The following is a 22450-nucleotide window of genomic DNA, read 5'->3' as shown; positions in this document are numbered from 1 at the left end:
TGGTTGACTTACGTGAATGCCAGTGTCTATAACCACACATACTGTGGCAGTTTATCTTTTTGAGTATATTCAAATTGTGTAACAATGGAAAAGAATCACAGTAAATCACAGAATATCTGGTCTTCCAATCAAAAGCACGATGGAACCATTTTTTACTTTACCAGTGATGAGTCATGTATCTTCTCATTAAAAAAAAGGAAAATATTTCACTCCAGAAATAAGTCTTCACAGATGAATTAGTCATGTGTCAGGCATTTTCTTTTAAAAAGTTGGATAATATCACACAGGTGGAAGTAGTATTAAAGAAAAAAAAGCAACAGTGAAAGACATAACAGGCTTCACTGTGTACTGTAAAAACATGATTTTACTTTGGTTAGAAAACAAAACAGGAAAAATGACATTTGTGGAAAAAAGTCTGAAAAACAGTCCAGTTAGCTGCTAAATAAACTTCAGAGATGAAAGTTTAAAAAAGCACCAAGGTTTTTAAAAGGGGGGGGGGGGGAATAGTGTGTTTCACCTTAAGTAAGGGACAATGTGTAATAAGGGATTTTGTGGTTTTACAGCTCGGTGCATGTGTTTGAAAGCTGTTCTCTCAGCAACGTGGGTGGCAGGTTATGCTACCATATAATGTATTGTAGTTGGCTCTCCACACTTGTCAGGGTTAGCGTTCAACCATTCGGAAAATTTTCCCATTGTTCTATCATGTGAACCAAGACTAGTGTTGAATTCCCAATAACCTTCTGCAGGAAAAAGAGGTTTAATTAGAAAGTTTGAGATTTGATTACTTCTGTTATTGTCTTAATGTACTTCTCTCTAATTTGGGTGCTTATCTGTAAATGTAATCAGATTTTGCTCAGAAAGATGAAAACCAAACTTAAATACTGTACTGCAGTTGCTTCAACACTTTTAAAAGAAAACTTGTATACTCAATTCTGTCTTTCTTCAGCATTAACACTCTATTTCCATCTTAAACATGTTTGCTTTAGATGGATCATAGCTTTTGGCAGCTACTGCATTTTTAGCAAATAATACTGTTTCTAGTAAGAGTTGCAAAAAAAAAAAAAAAAACTTTGTGTGAGGTCCTTGTAAACTGAACCTTGGGAACGTTATGTTATTTCTGTATTTTCCCTTCCTTTGTGCTTCTTCTCTATTTGTGTCATGATTATAAATTACATCTTTGAACTAGAGAATTAAAACCATTTTATGTTGTGATTCCCATAATTTAAAAAGGAGAATGCTTGGTTTATGTGTATTTATTTCTTTCTACCTGTTATTTCAGAGGCTGGCACACAGAGAAATAAGCAATTATGGTATTGAAATTCCATTGTGCCAGCACCTCCAGGGCATAATCCAAAAAAAACAGAAAAATCGCCTGCTGGGCTGTATGCAGTATGCTTGTGTGAACATCAGTGTCTGCTGTTCACACATCATTTTTTACTGAAAGTTCCTGTTGGAATAAAGGTTCTGTGTTTGGAGAGTGCACCAAGATATTTGTTGGTCATTGGTTTTTAAAGTTTGCAGGGATTTCTAATTACAGTTTACCACTGCAGGCTCACTAGATAATTCTTGCAGATAATCATTAATGCTTCAGAAGTAAGAAAAGCAAGCAGTGATTTGGTTTTGGCAACATAAAAACCATATCAAGAAAGAACTCAATGCTCTTCCCTTGTTTAAGCATTCTGCTTGAAGACTGAACATGGGAGTGAGGAATAAGATGGGTGGGTAGAGGGGAAGGTGATAGCATGACAGAAGAGACTCATACTTAGTTTCCCTACTTCAGTATTTTAACCCTGTCTCTTTCTTGCCCCTCTCCCTGTTCCCCCTCCTGTGTTTTCTAGTTGACATTTTAAAACCATACAAGTGCATCCAGCATTACACAGCTTGTACTGGGTTTCAGTGTGCAGGCTCATCTAGAATGTCTTTGTGGTGCTCAATCAGATTACCCCCCTCTGTTGATCAGAATTAATTTTAACTGTAGCTTACAAAGCATGTAATACTATTCACTTGCAAACTGCAGCGTGTAACAACATCTATTTTCTCATTTGTTTTTAATCTCTCTGCACTTGGGCATATTGTTGGAGACCCTGGTAGGTGAACTGTTTAACGCAGGGACACGTGCTTACGTGATTTCTAGTCTTTTTCTAGATTCATAAAGGTGAAGAGAAAAGGAAATGATTTTAAACCAGATTGTAAGGTTCAAGCTAGGTAAAGTATGATAGTTTACCTTGATACTCAAGATAATTATCTATTTATCTGATGCATAAACACTGCTAAAGTCCTTCTACTAGTATAACTGCCAGTGGCAAATGATGTCAGTGTATGCTTGCCAGTACAGAAATTATACTTTTGGTTATCTATCTAAAAAATACTACAGACTGACTTCACTTGCGGGGTTTTTTTGTTCCTTTCTCTCTCTCTTTTTTTTTTTTTTTTTTTGTTTTGTTTTGTTTTGTTTTGTTTTGTTCCTGCCCTCCTCAGCTGTGGTTAAGGTCATGTCATATGCCCACATAACTATATACATGTGTGTCTTTTTCCTTCAGTGAAGTAATTGCAAAAGTAGATGTCTTTGTACTGTTATCAGTATGGTAACAGGCTAGTTCTTAAGTATAGGTTATCTTAAATTTCTTTTCCAGATTAAAACTTAGTGCTTCTCCACCCAGGAGTGGCCTTCTATGTTAAACAGCAAATTACTTATGAGTTTATTTTACTGTTTTTATAAAATCTTGTGAAAATGTGTTGCAATCCATTGTGGAAATTAGGTTAACAGGTTGTTGGGGCACAATGTTAGATTTTTTTTTTATCATTGAAAGGGGAATGTCTGCACTCTGGATTTCCATACAGTGTTAATTACTGTAACAACACAGAATCATAGAACAGTTAGGGTTAGAAAGTACCTTAAGATCATCTAGTTCCAAACCCCTGCCATGGGCAGGAACACCACACACCAAACCATGTCACCCAAGACTCCGTCCAACCTGTCCTTGAACACCACCAGGGATAGAGCATTCACAACTTCCTTGGGCAACCCATTCCAGTGCCTCACCACCCTCACTGTAAACAACTTCTTCCTTTTATCTAACCTAAACTTCCCTTGTTTGAGTTTAAACCCATTACCCCTTGTCCTACCACTAACATCATACATATCCTTTAGTTTTCCTTGCTTGTAAAGATTGATGGGAAGCTTCTGGAAACAATTTTGATTGCGTGCGTCCTCAAGAGGAAATTGCTGTGTGGATTGTTAGGGTTTTCTCTTGGATATTTTGAGGCTTCTGGTCACACAAGGTTCCAAGGCTTGAGCTAAGGAAAGCTGAAAATCTTTGCTTTCTCCATTTGCTGTATCATTTATTGGTCTTGGGGGAAGGAGAGTGATAGGAGGAATCCAGACACCCAATTCTACCAGTTATTCAGCAGGGCAAGAAGGTAGGTATCATTGAAGAAACTGTCTGGAGCAAGGGTCTCTTCTTTAATCTCTAGGGAGGAGGTCTTGGAGAAGTGCTTTCTGCTATCAGCAGACCTGTATTTGAAAGGGAAATGATTTTCTGAAGGTCCCTGCATACTGCATTGAAATTGTTAGAGGGCTGTTGACCTACCTCCTTTTTCTCCCCCATTCTATAACCATATGCTTTCCCATCCTTGAAGTTCTCCAGACCTGAGAAATCTGAAGTTAGCTGTCTGGTTTTGGATCACATATGTAAAAACATCATGGGAGTCCAATGCTGAATGCCAGTTTCTTTGTTGAAGGATTTAAAACTGAGTTCCTTTGTGTTAAAAATGATAGTAAGACATTGCTCACTTATTCCTGCTTTTCTCTTTCTGGAGAGGTTGCTAGCCAGTTGGAAATATCTTGCAGTGGCATTTGAGGTATTTTTTTCCACAAACTGTGGATCAGGATTGGGAGGATAAAGTCAGTGAATTATAAATAATCAGCTTTGATTTACCTAATTGTCTTCACAGACTTAATTGTGGAAAGTAATCCTTAGAGGGAGTACTAGATGATCTCAAACAGTGAGAAGTGCTAAATATGTACAGAAAGGTCAAAGCAAAGATTGATTTTGATCCCTCTGGGTGCTACTACTAACACAGTATTAAAATCCTTTAAGGAGGAAGTCCAATAGTTGACATCTAATTTGGGTTAAGCATAAGAAACAAAGGTATAAATGGAATGGGGATTTTGTAGGATATCTAAGAACTAAGAATCTCTTGTGCTGTCATCTCAACTGGCACACCACACCTTATTTTTTTTGTTTCATTTAACTTGTAGGTGACAGGAGCTGGAAACATGATGTAACTATCTTAACCACTCTTCTTTAGCAGTTAGCAGTGGGATGTAGGGAGGAGGTGGCCTCCATGTAGTAGAAATTAAGAGCCAGTTGGTTCACCACTTCTTATTTTCTGGCCTATGTGTGGGTTCCATGTTGTTAAATATCTTTATTTGCATCAATACAGATTCAATCAGATTTAGCTTTTTGTAGTAAGTATGCCTTGTGGCAAAGTTATCCACTGCTTCTATGCTACTGAATAAGATTTAAAAAAACCAAAACCAACACCCCCAAACAAATGCATCGAATGGGCTGGATGTGCCATGCTTTGTGTCAGGCCAGCACCAAAGCAATGAAAAACTTCTTAAATTGTGAATTTAGTAGTTAGCATGCATAACCAGTGGTAATGAGATATTCTGTATCTCCAAACTTGTCCAGACTTTTTCTTCAAGTAAAAGTAGATGACCAAACGTATTTCATGTAGGTCTATGAAGGGGTATACCTTTTTATTTCTGAAGCTTAAAAATTTTAGTGGAAAATTGAGATTATTCACAAAGTCATTAAGAAAGTAAAAGTAGTTATGGGAAGGAATGCTGTTCACATGACAAGTTAAAGCAATCCTTGACTTTCAGATGTAAATGCTACCTGGCAAATGATAAATACCTGGAACAAATAAAGACTTCCTGAGCAAGAGATTCAGTCACTTCAGAGCTAGAGCTAATCATCATGACAGTCCTTTCTAGACTTAGGTCTAGGCTCCCTTGAAATGTTATTTTGGTTGGGGTTAGCTGTCTGCTAGGAGCTTTGAGAACACTGGTAGGCAGTGTGTACATTGTAGTCTTTGCTAAGTTGGCATTTTTCTGGGGGTAAGGGTAGGAATCAAATGTGGGTTTATCCTGTTCCTTATCTCAAGTAAAACATGTAAATGTGTCTGTAGATCTGACGTGTAATTTATTTCTGAGGACTGTTCTTTTTTTTCTGTTGTAAGATAAGCAAGATCATGCATTTGAATCGGAAATGCCTTTCCCAGGATGTTCCTTTGGTTTTTTTTGGGTTTTTTTTTGTTTTTTTTTTTTCTCCAGGAACACACATGAGGGCGGAATGAGAGTAATGTAGCACATATGTTTGGTTTGAGAGCCTATGCTCTCTAGCCTTCTACATCCAATTCTTAAACTAGGTTTATCTCATAGTCCTATTTTGTTTCAGAATGAATTCTAGAGTGTTTTGTCTCAAGTTAAAGGAATGTTAAGAAATACATAGTTTTTATTGAGATTTTTCTCATGAATGCTGTTCTTAGTCTTTGAGTCATCCATGAGAGTCTAGCCCCTAGTACTTACTATGCTCCTTTTATATTTGTATCTTTCCCCCCCTGTATATCTAGCAAGTTAAATTCAACTCTGTTTGTGGAGGTGGGTTTGTTTTGGTTTTTGTTTGGTTTTTTTTTTTGTAGGTTGGGTTTTTTTGGTTTTTTGGTGGATTTTTTTGTTTGTTTGTTTTTAATAATTTGGATGATTTCTACTAGCCAATGCAGAAAATCCTAATCTATTACTTCTTAGAAAGATGATGTGACTGAGGGTAATTAGTAAGGCTAAATAAAATCATATTTTGGTTTTTCATTGTTGTGAAGAGTTCAAGTTCCGTATCAGGAGAAATGGTTTAGTAAACTTTCAAGTAGGCTTCCCTCTGGTTGAACAGGTCTCTGTTGTGATTATGATGGTCACCATGTTCAATGGAGAGGTTTTCATAAATCATCTTTGGGTAAATCCAGCACTGCTGGGTTAAGCACTTCTATTGTGGAATTTTTAGGCTTTCTTCTTATTTTTTTTATACTGTCTGTCATAAGGAGATAAAGATTTATTCTCGCAAAAAAAAAAAAAATAAGTTAAGCAGAAGAGCATATGTACCCACAGGACTTTAAGATACACAGTAAGTCACATATGTGTTACTGACTTCACATCTCTAAGCAGCAAGATGCTATCCAACAGTAGCTCTAGGTTTAGGACTTAGTAGTTGTACTTGGTAAGCAAGTTTTCAGTTATGTCATTCTTCTCCTCCCTACTGCCCCCTCATTCTTCAGGAGCATGCATGATGTAGTTTTATTTTTATTCTCATACAGTTTATGCTGAAGAGCTGATGTTCTTACATCTGTCGAATGCACCATTAGGACTATTCTAGACTGCTGTTTACAGTAGATGTACTGTTGCAGTAAGGTAGTCATTAGCCCAGCAATGCATAGCTCCATCTGAACATCTTTTGGAACTATACCTTTTTTGAGTGACTGGCAGTTCCTAGAAGGAAGTCAAGAAATAGAAGAGAGAAGCAGAGTCCAGAGTTTGACCTCCACATGAAACAATATAAATGGACTGTATGGATGCACTGCACAAATCTATTGTTAAGTGGAAGTTAAATGACTGAAAACACTAATGGGAAGTAATTAATTTTACAAAGGTGCAGAAGTTTGCAAAATGGATGAAAACTGTACTTGTGTTTTTCTGGACACGCTTGCATATGGATTTGTAAGAAAGCACAAGTAAAAGGTAAAACTCTACTGCACTTCTTCTAGCATGTTAAAGAAAAAGAAATTGTGTGTAGATGTAAAATTAAATGCTTCCATTAGGCAACAGTCCTGATTCCAGCTTTGCAAATTTATGGAAGTGTATTCTGGCTCGTATAAAACTACCCAGCTGAACCTCTGACAGGTATACTCATATTTCTTCTCTTAAAGTTCATTTGTATGAAAATATATCTCCAGTGAGACATGTTTATGAATTTGGGATCTTTCTCAGATGAGACATTGTATTGCATTTTAAATTTACACAAATAGTTTTCACAATAGTCTCTTGAATTTGTTTCCACTGAGTAAATATTCCTTGAGTTCAGCATTACGTCTGCCCTGGATCACGTGAAATGTTACTCTGCATTTGCTTATTGAAATCTGGCATGTTTGAGTAATGTTACAGTTTATCAGGTTTTGTTCTACTTGCCTTTACTAAGTATCTGCATGCACAGAGTCCTTATCCAGATGCAGAACTGTTTTACTTGTTTGTATACTATACTTCTGCAGGATTTGGGGATTATTTACATAGGTTTAGGGTCTTTAAATTCCTTGATTTTTAGAAGAGGCAACCCTCTTTCATTCTCTGCTTCCTCAGAAACAAGTCATTCCTGTGGAACCAGGAGCAAAGCTTTCACTTAACCCCAGTATTTGTCCTACAAAGCAACAAGTTATCCTCTTGCTGGTAAAAGTAGGATTTTTTTAATTTTGTAGCATTCTGGTATAATTTATTGCAGTCTTTTTCTAACAATTCAAGTCACTCAGGAACTACATTTTTGTGTAACAGATAAAATATTAGTCATGCAGTTTTGTGGGCCCATTTTCTGGTAGAACATCAACAATGTGTTTCTCTTCAGTGTCAAGTAAGAGCCCTTTTCAGTGAAGGGAATGTTTTTCTGCTGGTTTAGATGTGCTTATTTCCCTTCACTTTTAAAGGGTAGTTAAGAGCTAGCAGCTGGCTGCTGCTAGTACTCCTGACTTTTTAAAAATCACATTGTATTCCCTTTCTAATATATTTACTAACTTTCCATACTGATTTTCTGAAGCATTCTCTAGGATGCAAAGTGCAAAGCATGAAGTGTGATCTCTAGGCTGTTGCTGCAAGTTTATCAAGATGATTTGATATAGGATTAACTCAGAATGGCTAGTTTTCAGACACTTAAATCTTTAATATTCGTCACATGATCTGATTTTTTTTTCCCCCCAAATACTTTTTTTTGTATAATTTAACTGTAGCTATGTCTAGACATATTTCCTGGATATGGCTAAACAATTTTGAAGGTAAATTATGAGCTGATTTTTTTTTTTTTTGTGCTTTCACACAAACACAGTATCTTTCCATTATATATGTTAGAACAAATGGGAACTGCAGACATTGGAAGTACATTTTTCATCCATTTTGCAAACTTCTGCACCTTCGTAAGATTAGTCATTTCCCAGTAGTGTTTTCAGTCATTTAACTTCCACTTACAATAAATTTGTGCAGTGCATCCATACAGTCCATTTATATTGTTTCTGCTTGCACCCAGCAATTCTGGCTTGGAAAAAATGATAGGACCTCTTCCTGTATGTTCTTCTGTCTCCTGGTTTCTGATGTCTTAATTCTATCTGTCTTAAGGTCATCTTGTATAAAGGCATTGCTTAACAAGTAACTATTGTAGGATTTTCTTTGAAAGCACTTGTTTCTTTGCTTAGAGGAAATTCTGCTTACTCTCTACTTTGTTGGAGGATTCTGTGGTGTTCTGTTACCTTTCATAAAAGGCAACTACCAGTATTAACACCTTGTCTTGTTCTTTGGACAACAGTTCCATTTGTCATTAAATTCACCTCAACTGTGGAAGTTCTTTAATATATTGTCAGACTTCATTGGTGTAGCATATTCTGATGCTCTTGCTCAATCCATTTTCTGTTCTCTCTATAGCTGTTTGCCTTTCTACTTTCTGCTACTGTACTTTTTGGTTTCCCTTGCCTCTCTGCGATAGATGGTTGAAATGCTGTTGTCTTCCCTGAGAGCAGCCTGGCTCACCTGGAAATTGTAGGAGATGATGTCCTTACTTTGGATGGATGCTGCTTTGAAGAGGGACTAAGTTTTTTAGACCTTAGTACAGGAACTGGAAAATTTGGACCTTTTCAGTGCTTTTGGGGAGTGGGGAAGGAGGAAGGAACTCAAACTGATGACTAAGAGAAGGATTTAAATAAAAGGGCTAGTAACGTGTGTTGTCTTATGTAATTTTTAAGAACTTTGTGCCCGGTTTCCTTCATTATGAAAACCCCAGTCTGCATACTTAACCAGATGGGGTTTTGATAGCTCTGTTGATGTTTTGTATTCTGTTGCGACTAGAAAGGTTGAATGCAGATAGTGCCATTTGTTGGAATGAACTCAGGAAATCGTAGGGGCTTTTGTTTTGTTGTGTTTACCGCTTTTTTTGTAAAGCAGTTTCCCTGTTTTGTGGTTTGTTTTTTGTTTGTTTTTTGGGGGGTGTTGTTTGTTTGTGGTTTTTTGTTGGTTGGTTGGTTGGTTTTTTCCTGTCTTCTGATCAAGTAAAAGTTACTGGAAGGGTTTTCAAAGAACTCGTTTTATGAATCACATTTGCCACGTTTACGCTTCATTATTTGCTCCATTTTTACAACTGTTGAGCCTTTAAACATATGATTGTTTGAGAAACTTGTGGTTCTATTCTTTATCATCACACGGCATATAAAAATTGACTTGTATCAGCTGGTTATCATCTGCGAGACTCCTACTTAATAGTATACTTACCTTGTGTATACGGGGCCTCCTCCTTAATTACTTGTCTCTATGAAAAAGCATTGCAGTGAGGTAAGCTTTTATGATTTGAATGCTTCCCAAAAGGTACAAAATGTTTCATCTCACTACATTAGATTTGCACTTGTTTCTAAATGTGCAGTGTTGGCCCTATGTTTTCTAGTAATTTTTTTTAATGTACTGCTTCCTTTCTCCCATCTGTATCTATAATACTTACAGCTACTGATAATTTTAGTTGGATAGTACCCTAGTTAAAAAAAAAATAAATAAAAATTTAAATAAATAAAAACCCCTCTCATCCCTCTTCCAGAATGCTGGAATTCGGGGAAGTTTAAAGACTTGCAGCAAACCGTAGCCTTTCTGCCATTCATTTTTAGGACCAGACTGTCCAGATGCAGTCTGTTCCAGTATGTCTGCAACTTAGACTTTAAACAACTTAGGTACCAGACATAGGCAAACTGAAGCAGAAAGTTTGTTTTGGGCTGCATTACCTATTTTTGACACTGTCAGCCAGGCCACCACTCTAGAGCATAAGCTCAAGAATTATTTTTCATTGCTTTTTCAGCTTCAGCATATATTATCTGCCAAGCTCAAGGGAAGTAACTGAGATTCACATTGGAGCCAAGTCCCTGTAGGTCTGAAGGATTTCCCCCGATACCAAGAGTCTTCTGAGAGTTTAATAGCAGTGCACCTGCAAAGGTATGGTATTCCTGTCTATTGTGACAGCTGGTTAATGAGACATAGGTCCCAGCAGGAGAATGTTAATGAGCTTAGGAAATGTTTGCCTTCCCTTTCTGCACTCTTGACTGATCCTTAAATGAATTATAAAAATCATTTTTCATTAAATCAGAGATCCAAAATTTCATAGCTGTTATGACTGATTGCAGGTGGAGACAGTATTTCTTCTGGAGTGACAGGTTCCTGTTAAGATGGAGTCTGTTTTAGTAGAAACCAAACTAAATTTAGATGACTTCCTGCTGTGGATTGAAGGTTTGCTTTGGAGTTTTAGGCCTTATTTTCATACATGCACATGTGAAACTCTATGCTAGACTGTGTTGTCACTTTGTATTTGCTGATTTGATCACTCTGCTTTTCAAAGGGACAGGGAGAAGGCTTTTGTATTTTTCTTGAGTTCCAGCAGATAGGGTGGCTGCCACTCAAAACCTTCACAGTCCTTATCTAATGAGATTTAATTTATGGATGTTTCAAGCATAAACTCTTACGTAAAAGTTCAAGTGGCCTCGCGCAAAAAAAGAATAGGATCTTAAAGATGTGGGACTCGGAGCAAACTGTCCAAGCTTACTTGACATTTCTTGCCTTCTCTGAACATTATATACGTCTTGAGACTTTTGGGTTTTTTTTCATTTATGTTTTACTGCCTGGGCATTGTCCCTCAAAGAACATCTTGAAGTGTGTACAGCACAGCAATGTAGAAAGTGCTCCTTTCTTTCCAGAGAGACTTACCTAGCAGGCAATCTGTGACAAATTCCTGATTGTTTCTGCAGATACATCTTCTAGAATGAAGAGTTGTTTTCAGTCACATTCTAAAGGATGAAGTATTCAAAGATTGTTCTCCCTCCTTTTCTTTTGCTTGCTCTTTCTGCCACCCAGAGTTAAGCAGAAGATATTTTCTGAAATGGCAATTGAGTCAGGCAGTTTTGGCTGACAAATCCACAGTAGCTGACCATTTGGCAGGCTATTTATTTATGTCTCAGGCTGCATGTACCTGATTGTACAAGTGTTACTGGTAAGCCCTGTGAGCAGATGTGATAGTGTGAAGTGTGACGGGCAGGGTGGTGGTTTCTTAAGTACCACGGACAGGGGCCCCACCGTCTGCATCGGAACCATCGGTGTCTTAACCTGTGGGCATTCCACTGAAATGACTTCATCTGTAAGGGGTTTTTTACATGGGCAGTTCAGCAAAGCCTTGACCCTTTTGCAGGCATTGTCCTTATGTTTCTTTGACTTGATACTTTTGAAACAGCACTTTTTCCTTTGAGACTCTTGATGTTTCATAGCATGTGCAATTATAGGCCTTTTTTTTCCCATTTGACAGTAGTCTTATGTGCATATTTATCAGAGACTCCCCTCATGTCTAGGCTTTCTTATTGTCCTCTTATGTTTTCCTCATCTGATTTCGTAAGATTTCAATGAGGGCAATAGTAATGCAAAACCTGACTTTCCCTGTTTAAGATTTCATGGATTAAATTTCAATGCTGTATTCTTCCTAAGTTTATTCCTGTTGTTGTATTGAAATCCTGTCTGAATCAATGAAGTACATCTGGGAAGAGATGGCATTGTTTTATCAGCAGAATCAAATCAAATGGTTTCTTATTTTTTTACATATGGGGAAATTCTAATCAGGACACCTCACTCTAAAGAATATCAAAATACACCAGTCAATGAAACCATTTCATGAGATGGTTGGTGAATCACTTCTGCTAAATGAAATTTAGGTTGCGTCATAGCTCAATTGACATCATCTGCTTATTTCAGAAACATGCCTGTTTCTGTGATCTACAAGGTGGCAGTATGGTATAACCTGCTGACGTTGGCCAACATGTGGTGTTCTGTTTCTGTACAAATGTGAAATTTGGAAAGACAGTGTAAGAATCTCTATATTCGAGTGTAATAGATGCTAATCCTTGGACAACCATGCAAGGAGGATATGGCTTGCTGCTTGCTCACATTGGGAACATATCAATGCATTTTTGCAGAGTAGCTATTTACTTCCAGTAACTGTGATTCTTGGAGGTGTTGTAGTTTTGCTGCTATCATTGAACCTGAATTGTTTTAAGCGACCATAGGAATTCAGATGTTAAATCATAAGGAATTGAGAATGGATCAAGATTGTTTTCTATGTAGGGGACCACTAGGAGTATAGGACGAAAACATGACACTGTTTTGAGGAATTCCAGTTCTTCAAATGTATTTTTATGTCCCTAAGAGGATAGCTAAAGGGGATGTCCAACAACAATTCTGTATTACAGTTCCTGTTGGATAGCTGTGACAAATCCATACTGATGCTTAGGTTGCTAATGACGTCAAGGTGGTCTGGGAGGTGTATGTTTTGAATAGATTTTAGACCAGACTTCAGACCGGTTTGTCAGTACGTTTTTTATTTTGCAGTGTATCAATGATCTGTCTGCAGATCTCCTTCCATCCAGTTGAATGTCTAATGTAGAAACTGCTTGCAAGTTTTCAGTGATACCTGTGTAGAAGCATTACATTTTTAGTTCCAAGCATTAGAGTAGCCTACAGTTTAATGGTTTTATGCTATTTACTAAGTATGGGCTCTTTTTAAAGTAATCTTCTGTGGTTCAAATAATTTTTGCACCTCAGTCTATTGCTCTTTCACAACTTGGCCAACTGTATTTTAAAAGACGAGATCTTCGTAGTGGGATAACATTGTCTTAGCCTCTGATAGGGGAGGAATCAGCGATAACTCCAGTTTAGATGTCTGCCTTTTACCAGGAGTTCACAGTGAAAGATCCTCAAAATGATGAGTTTCTTTTGCTTAACCTAATAAAGCAGAAGTGATGCTTTAGAGAGTATTTTCTAAAGAATATTAATTTTTGCAAGACTTCTTACTACTTCATGCAACAGTTCAGAAATGAGTGAAATGAAGACAAACTGTTGGTGATTCTGGACACACACGCGCACACATGCACTCTGACACAGCTTAATTGTGTACGCTGAATTGGCACATTTGATGCATTTGGTTATTTATATGGGTACAAATGATTCAGAGATGAACTTGGCAAATGTGTTAAAAACTGATCTGCGAAAAATGAAGTACATTCATGAAAATTTTTTGCCTAATACAGTTTGGCATTTTTCTTAGTGTTTCCCTGTTACATTGAGCAGATTGAGCACTTCTGTAGTGTATTTTCAGGGTCTCTGTGGTATAATTGAGTTGTACTTTTTTCCTAGGCTCAGATACATATTCTGTGACAAATACTTATTTTGGTAATCTGTAACAGGAAACTTTACTCTTTCTAGCTTGACTTGTTCAGTTGTCTTTAATCAGATACAACTCTTTCTAACACTTAGGCATTGGCTAATTTTTACTGGTTTAATTTGGAGCAGAACAGGCTGAAGAATGGGGATCATAATACGTTTTGCAAGAATCTTTTTGACTTTTCTCTTTTTTCAACCTTCCCAGTCTTCCCAAAAGTTCTTTCTTTCAGCGCGTTTGAACAAAAAGCTTACATATAATAGGATTTTTTTAGTATTTGCTGGTTTCACTGCCTCGTATAGCTTATTCTGCAACTGAATCCTGTCTGCCTAAATCCATAATTGAATCTTCCTGAGGGATGAACTGTGCTTCTCTACTCTTCAGGAACTGCTATTTGGAAGAATGGAAAACTTCTACCTAATGGACTGAAGTTAGATTTCTTGACCGTTTAAGGAGGTGACTGATTAAGACCACAGAGCCACCTCCTTAGGTGGTCGTTGCTTCGTTAGAGCAAAGAAGTGTGATTTTCACAGTGGGTCCTTTGAGCATGTTCCTGTGTTTCTTTTTAAGCTGCTAATGTGGTGTCCCTCCTTTGACTCACTTGGAACTTGCGAAGTTTCTTTTGGACATGCTTCATTTTTCTGCTGGAACTGGTGCATCACTGCTATTAACTGGTTCTCTTCCTTCCTAAGTGAAGTGATGGCTGAAGCCCAAGCTCTGCTACTTCATGTGTTGACAGTTCCAATACTTGGAATTATGCGGAGGTCTACTGATTCTGAATTCTAGTAGCTGTATGGTACGACACAGCAGTTATGGAAAGAGAATTTTGAAAGTTTAGCCAGCCTTCTTTCTTCTTGCCAGTTGTTGTGAAAGCATATTTGGATAGCTGTAAAAAAGATGGATAAACAGGGAAAAGCCTTTCCCGTATTTGATCACTCAACTCAGAAAGTCTGTGTATTGATAAATACTTCATTCCTGAAAATAGCTTTTATTTCCCCTGGAACTTAATTTTGTAATCTTCTGCTTGGAAGAATGCATTATTTACTGAGAACACCTGCTTTGAAAATCTTCGTCTTTTTATATAACTGTATGGTAAGAGCATATAGAAAAGCAAAGTTATATTTGTAAAGAAAAGTATAGCCACTCCTTTTAATTTCAAAGATGGCAATGTCACTAAAATAAAAATAAGCAGCTTTGTGACAGAAGTAGGACCTCATAGCAGCCTTCCGATATCTGAAGGGGGCCTACAAGGATACTGGGGAGGGACTCTTCATTAGGGACTCTAGTGGTAGGACAAGGGGTAATGGGTTTAAACTTAATCAGGGGAACTTTAGGTTAGATATAAGGAAGAAGTTCTTCACAGGGAGAGTGGTGAGGCAGTGGAATAGGTTGCCCAAGGAAGTTGTGAATGCTCCAACCCTGGAGGTGTTCAAGGCCAGGCTGGACAGAGCCTTGGGCGACATAGTTTAGTGTGTGGTGTCCCTGCTCATGGCAGGGGGGTTGGAACTAGATGATCTTAAGGTCCTTTCCAACCCTAACTATTCTATGATTCTAAATGCCGTTTGGTTTCACAGCCCATTTTAGAGGCAGCCACTGGAAATACGTGTTGCCATTTTGATCTAGTAGTACAGATAATTAAATGTGATGAGGTACCAGGATCTCAGAATCATGTTTTGTCATGCTGAAGCTGTGATGGCAGCAGTAATTCTCAGCTTTCTGTTGGTGCATGTGTGCAGAAGAGGACTTTTTTTCTTCAGGAGAAGAAACCAGGCTACTTTTTCTTCGTATATATGCACAGGAAAACATAGTCCCCTGAATTCTGGGAGCCCTGTGTAGCATACGTTCTCAGATATATTTGTAATGACCCTGAATATGAAACATTGGGTTTTTTCCTTTCTGTATCTTAACAAAAGGTATCTTCATAGGGCAACAAAAATCATGTATTGTTTCAAGGATGGTAGCCTACTGTAAATGTAGCAAAGAACTTGGGTTGGGTTTATAAGCCTAGTACATTAGCAGTTTGAGTTATATGCCACTTTGAAGGCACCACAGAATTTAAACAGAATATCAAAGTATGGAAAATAAGTCAATATTCAGTTTAAGTAGGATTGAGTACAATACAAAAGCTTTCTTTGGATAAATAATTTCCTGTCTTATAAGAAGGTGAGCAATACCAGTGTAGAACAAGCTTCCTCTTAAAAGCTCTGGTCTTGTGGTCAGTCATCTTTCTGAAGTGTAGCCTCAAGTTCCTTTGGCCTTGGTTATTTTTTGTTTGTTTGTTTGTTTTTAATTATTTTTCCTTTATGTGGTTTGCCTCTTCTATGTTAGAACATACGATAGTTGCAATAACAGCCTTGCTAAATGTGTACAGAATTCTGTAGAACCTCTGGACTCTATAAGATAAAGTGAAGAAACAGAGCTGTTAAATTGGCTGGGGAGAAGATTTTTCATTGAAAACGTTATTTCTGGTTTGGCTTTCAAAATAACATGGATTACTGGAGTGGCAGTATATGTCCATAGGTAAAGCTGTAGCACGCAGAGGAGAGGAAAAATAAGAAAGCAATGGAGAGAAGAAAGCAGGAGAAGAGATAGATGAGAGTATGTAACAGCAGCGAAGGACAAGTGAGTGATTTTTTTTCCCCCCCCCCCCCCCCATTTTAATTTCTATTCCTTTATTTTGACTTTTATACTCTTGTTCACCAGTTGTCACCAAATTTATGGTATTAGAAGCAAATTAAAAAAAACAAAAACCCAAACAAACCAAACCCTAGGCTTTTAGTATATTGTATGTAAGATTACTCTAGGGCTGCAGGAACTGTCCTGAGTTACTAATATTGAACTTGCATTGACTCCTTCCTTTGTTCTTTCCCTCCTTGCACCTCACCCCACCCCCCACCCTGCTTTTTGGGGGATTTTTTGGTTTGTTTTTTTTTCCCCTGGTAAAACACATACTTGTAATTTTTTTATTTCACTCAGGTAATTAATAACACAGCTGGCTTTTAAAACTTTCCTGGAAGCCATTTAATTGTGACTGATTCTTAATGACCTATGTAGGAGGAAAAAATACAGGAGGAAAGTTAATCTGGTATTTTTTCATAGTGGACTTATGCTGTGGAGTTGGGGTGAAATGTGTGTGTGTATATGTATATACATATATGTATATACAGTGGCTAGTGCTTTTGAAGAACAGTGTTGACAGCAAAGGCAACTAAAATGGATTTAAAATACAGTATTTACTATAGGTAGCGCTCCTAGTGCCACCTGTATTTAAGGTTGTGTGACCTTTCCATTTTAAGGCTTACCTCTTAGTTACTTTATAACTTTTGCCCAAGTTCAGTTCAGACAGATTTTTCCATGCCAGATGTCTGCTTTGGGTTGAATTTTTTGAAAGTTTCAGCCAAAGCAGTTCTGTTCCAAGAATAAGGCTAGTGACAAGTATGCTATTTTGCTTGAGTGAGAATATTCTGGTGTCCTTCTTTGATGCTCCAGTGCCCCCAAGCTCTGAAGCAAGGATTTGAAATTTGGCAATAGTTCAGTCTTTGTGTTGGGGATGTGCCTTTTGCCTCCCTGTAAAAATCCACCCAAATTTCCAGACCGGTTTACAAGGCTTTGAAAGATTGCCATTTGCATGGGCTTCATAGGAATTTCTTAAAACTTCACAGTAAGCTTCCTTTAGATTCTTTTCACACTGGGAATGCTTCAGGCAGAGTAGAGCTGCGTATTTCATCCCACTTCTGCTAGGAATTGTAATGGCTGGATGTGGGTGCTGACATTGAACTAAGAGTGGGCAGCATTTTGTCTTGTACCACCACCGCCTATTCCCATGTCTTATTCCTTGCCCCTGGTGGAGGACCTGGGCCCTCAGGAAACTGTCTCAGTCATCTGAAAGAGCATGACAGATGTGGAGGAGAAGAATTTAGGAGCGTATGTGTGTCTGGTTTGTACCATTCCTTTGGTTACAGAAAATGTGTATCATACTGGCAAAATATTACTTCCTTTTCTAGTGGATGTTCAGATAATAGTAATTAGGTTTTGTTGCATTTAAACTTCAGTAGTTGAGTGGGTTTTAATCATTTTGCTAAACTATGTAGGCATCAACTGAAAAAAAAAAAAGACTCAAAAAATGTCACAGTACTTTAATGTTACTTAGGGCAAAAATCAAGAGTTCCCTTTCAAACATTTAAGTTTAACTTGGACCTCTTGCATTTAATACATTGTAGTACAGCCTCAACTTCGCAAGTGTCACATGCATTGTCCAAGGGGCAACTATTTGCTTGGAATGGGGAAAGGGTCTATTCTGGGGATGAGTCCAGGATTTGTACAGTAAAAGATGCGTATTCAGCTGTTACAGAAGTTGGAATATGTTGAGTAAGTGAAGCAGAGATTTCAGGAGTGAAAAAAGGGCTTTATGGCTAGGACAGTTGAATGCTTCTTGATGAATTGTGTGCAGTCTGTGCTTAGTCACTGTGTTTTTACATGGTACACTGAAATAACTATTCCATACTGGTTGTTCCATACTAGCTGGTTTGAGAACTTGTCAATTTGCACAAATGCAGGCACTTACAGCTGCAAGTGAACTCAGCAGGAGCTAAACCTCATGTGAAATATTGTATGTTATTAAGGATAGTAAAAATCAGGTTCAAAGTGTATCAAATTTAACATCTGGAACTAGGGAATATTTTGATCTAATTAACCTAATGCCTCAGTCCCCTGTTTTAAAGATGTAGAAATTACTTGCCCCATCTCTGTAGAAAGGCTCATGTAGAAATTGGTTGCCTTTTTAGCAGGGCTGAAAAATTACATGCTATAAATAAAGCATACGACCACCTCCCACTGATCAGGAATGAAGCAAAGCACTGATAAGTATGTAGTCAAAAGTTTATTTATGTAAAAAGATAGAAATATGTTATTACACCAGTAAAATAACCTTTGTAACTCTTAAATTCCCAGTGCTTACCTTTATGACCCTAATTGTTCCCTTAAAATAAAAGATACTATTTTCTCTGCGAAGTTAATAAGCATCAAACATCCTTTTGTACAAATTGTCCAATCTTGCTGATTCCTTGGTAACTCTCTTGGTTCTGGAGCTGGAGTCATTATTTCACTCTGCAATTTTTCCAGTGAAGCATGCAAACATGAACTATATTGAGTCTGGCTGAAACCAGTGATGTCAACTCTTAAGAAAGCAGTGCTTTATTTTAGTGTATTAACTAACCCATTTAGTACTCATCCAAGCATAAAAGTTGCAGTATCAGAGCACTGGAACTTGGAGTTTGTAAACTGTGAGAATAACATTGAAATACAAGTTTAATTAGCAATAACCTTTTAATTCTTTCCTAAATTGTAGCCACCTTTCCTTAGTACTAGTTGAATAAAACATTATTGAGATCCTCATCCACTTTGGCAATGGGAAGCATACTTGCTCAAACTGATGACTACCACCTCACCAGGGTGAATTTTGACTTTGTAAAGCTTCAACAGTACATCATTTCTATCACTTTGTGAGCCCAACTGTTACCTAAAGTTTCCTATGCAAAAAAAAGGTTTTGTAGGTTTTTTGAAAGAGACAGGGTTACAACAAATAAGTGATTGTGTGTTTGTGGAAGTGTCTAGCTCCCAGAGTGAAAAGATTTGCTGCTAACTTTTAGTGAATTTAATGCTTTGGAAATTATTTGTTGGAAAGCTGGCAGCAGTGGAGAGTTTTAGTTTGTGGGTTTCTCTCTTCAGGTGGAGGTTTGAGAGGAGGTTTTTTTTTTTCCTTGAAACTAGTCATCAAACTTTTTTTACTTGTTTCTTGGGTCATTCCTTCAGGGTGTTTGCTGCCTCTGAAACAGTAGATCTCAGGTGGATCTTTTAAAAGCTCCAGCAAAGGCAAAGCATTTGACAGAATGTTTGTCATGCAGTATTTTCTGGAAAAAGATGGGAATTTTAGATGGCTCAGAATCATAGATCTTGGAGGAACTAGGCTGCTAAGAACAGCAGTCTTACTTGCTTAGCAGTGTGAAATCCACTTGCTTGTGGACAACTGTGTTGGGTTTTGTTTTGTTGGTTCCCCCCCACCTCAAGACTTCTGCTTACTTGTGTGCTCTTCCATATGTGTTTTGAGCTGTGCTTTGAAGTTGGGCAACTAGCTTTAACCAAAAGTTTAACCACACTTCTGCATAGCATCTAGCTTGATTTCAGCATGCTGATGTGTCAGTGATGTGGTTTAGAGTTAACAAAATGCAATTCTTTGCTTGCTTTGACATTGGTTTCCATGGGATTAAAATTAAAACAAAAAAAAAATCATATTACACTCTTTGTATAAAAGCCGAGTCAAAATGGACCATAGAACGTGATTAAATGGCTGTGCAGCAATTATTAATTGGTTGGGCATCTGTCTTGACAGATAGATGAGACAAAGTCCATGAGGTATCCTGTGTTTTCTCCTCTGTCACCTTCCTTTTCCTCCTTCCCAAGTCTCCTAATAATCTTAGGATTTTTTGAAAACCCAGACTTTGTGTGAATTCAGTTTCCTAAAAAGTCATTCTAGAATACTGTAGTTCAGAGTGCCCAGATAAAATAAGATGCGTATTTTCTGTCATCTTTGATCAATGTACTTCAGTAGCAAGATCCAAATAGTACTGCTTTGACTTTCTTAAATTTATACTCAAGTCTGTATTTTTTATGTTGATTTTTATTTTAAGGTTAAGGCACAAAATGAAGGGTAGATTCAGAAAGGCAAAAGCAAACTTTTGCAGATTTAAAAAAAGCTGTAGTCAGCTGAATTATTTGTATCCAATTACACCAGCAGTAAATTAGTTGTGAGTAATCTGTAATATTTCAAATTAATTTGAAAAAGTAACTAAAATCTAATTTGCAAGACTCTGTTAAATTGGTTTAATATGTGTTCATATATTAAGTACATTAGATGTTTCTGAATGTTTTGCTTTTCTGTCTTGTTTTTGGCAGCAACTTGAATTAGTGGAACCAAGCGGCTGGATTCATGTTCCTTTAACAGATACTCATAAGAAGCCTATTCGCACGTTTATGATTCAGATTGCTGTTCTAGCTAATCACCAAAATGGAAGAGACACTCATATGAGACAAATCAAAGTGTACACCCCCGTGGAAGAGAGCTCTATTGGTAAATTTCCTCGATGCACAACGATTGATTTCATGATGTATCGCTCCATAAGATAAGATTTCTGAATGAGAAATAATAAAGGCATTTTTTGATGGACAGTATCATTGCTTAAGTATTCAGATACTTAAAGAGCAGGCTTTACTTCAGTGTAATTGTATGTTTATACTTTGTACAATTTTGAAATAAAGATCATCAGTGCTACAGTATATCGTAGTCTGTAGTCTTGCATGGCTTTTGCTTGGAGTCTTTGAGTGCTCTTGTATTACCTGGTTTAAAGACATTACCACTAGTGTTTTCCCATCATTGCTTGTGATAATGTGTTGTACCCTTTTCTGTACAGGGTTTTTTTCTGGTTAATGACTGACTGGATGGAGTTAGCCTTCTTTATAACTGCAAAGTAGATGATGGAATTATAGAATATCTCAAGTTGGAAGGGACCCCTAAGGATCATCAAGTCCAAGTCCCTGCTTCTTGCAGGACTATCTAAAACTAAATCATATGAGTAAGAGCATCGTCCAAATGCTCCTTGAAGTCTCATGAGCTCAGTGCCATGACTACTTCCCTGGGGAGCCTGTTACAGTGACAAATAATACAATAAAGGTGACAGTGACATGAAGAAAACCAAACCATTCCAAAGTACTCAATATAGTATATACATTAATATAGATATACTGAGTATATAGGTCATCTAAATGTGGTAGCTGTTCAAAACAGAGAGAGAGTTAGGAATGCTCCAACATCCTACAATAACATAGGAATGAATGTGAAGGTCTAGTGCACCTTCTAAAGTACTCAGAACTCAAATGTGTAATACAAGGTAAACTTAGACTCATAGTATGGAGTTTCTCTAATGTATTTTAAAGGAAAAAAAAAACCCAAAAAACAAAAGAAAAACAACCCATCAAACAACAAAAAAAACCAAACCCAAACCAAAAAACAACCAAAAAACCCAAACAAACATTGCAAGGAAAATGTATGCTTCATCTGCTATGAGTAGGAATATTTAACACTTCTAATAATGTCTCATAATCTAATTACTAGGGTTATTTTACCTTCTTAAAAAAAACAAGTAAGTTTTAGAAAGAGGCTGTTGATGTACAAGGGTTTCTGTTAAAAAGTTCAGAACTGATCAACTCATTCCTTTTCCTAGCACCATGAAAGTTGATGGTAAAACAGACTAATGTCAGCCAAGGAAAACTTCTAACACTTTTGTTAATTGTGAGCAAGGAGAGGCTAATAATAGTGGAGGCTCATCAAACAGTGATACAGCATCCTCCAGAGCAGAAAGGAGCTGAAACAGAGGAAAATGGGAAGGTTGTTAAAGATTTAGTTGTTCCAAAGAAACTTCGAAGTATTCTTTTCTGTTACCCCTGATAGGTTTCAGCTTGTTCAACTACACTGTCTTGACTACTTATACTGCTATTCTGAAATCACGGATGGTGTTCAAGGAATGTTACGAAGCTGTGTTAAACTGGGTGATGTTAAGCTTTACTGTTAGGAAGGGGAACTGCATTTACAAAATGAATGTAATGCGGTCTTTTAGTAGATGTTAAGATGCACAAAGCTCTTTAAAGGTTAAGGCTGTAGTTAGACGTTATACTTCTATCAATAGCAGATCCTGTGTGAAGCTGCACATTCCAATGTTTGTTTCTACTCTATTGTGAGAAATGACCATCTCCATGGTTGAACCTCTTCAGATGCTTCAGTGGCTGTTCACTGAACTGCATCTGTGAAACAGTGTGATCCTTGATCCTTGGCCTTTTAAAATAAGTATATTCTTAGTGTT

General features: G+C 37.3%; 1 protein-coding gene across 1 annotated transcript in view; it reads left to right on the top strand.

The window, feature by feature from the left end:
- The window catches only part of ANAPC10 (anaphase promoting complex subunit 10), a 32001-nt gene extending 11281 nt beyond the window's left edge, over positions 1 to 20720 (top strand). Inside the window, exon 4 of the mRNA XM_010013192.1 lies at positions 20490 to 20720. Coding sequence (XP_010011494.1) covers positions 20490 to 20720 — 231 coding nt within the window. The remainder of the gene's footprint in view (positions 1 to 20489) is intronic.
- Positions 20721 to 22450: the final 1730 nt, after the last annotated feature.

Source organism: Nestor notabilis, unplaced genomic scaffold (genome assembly GCF_000696875.1).
Source record: "Nestor notabilis isolate BGI_N333 unplaced genomic scaffold, ASM69687v1 scaffold29504, whole genome shotgun sequence".
In the NCBI taxonomy this organism is placed as follows: Eukaryota; Metazoa; Chordata; class Aves; order Psittaciformes; family Psittacidae; genus Nestor; species Nestor notabilis.
Note: the sequence above shows the minus strand (reverse complement) of the source record. Positions and strands in the feature narration are given on the sequence as shown.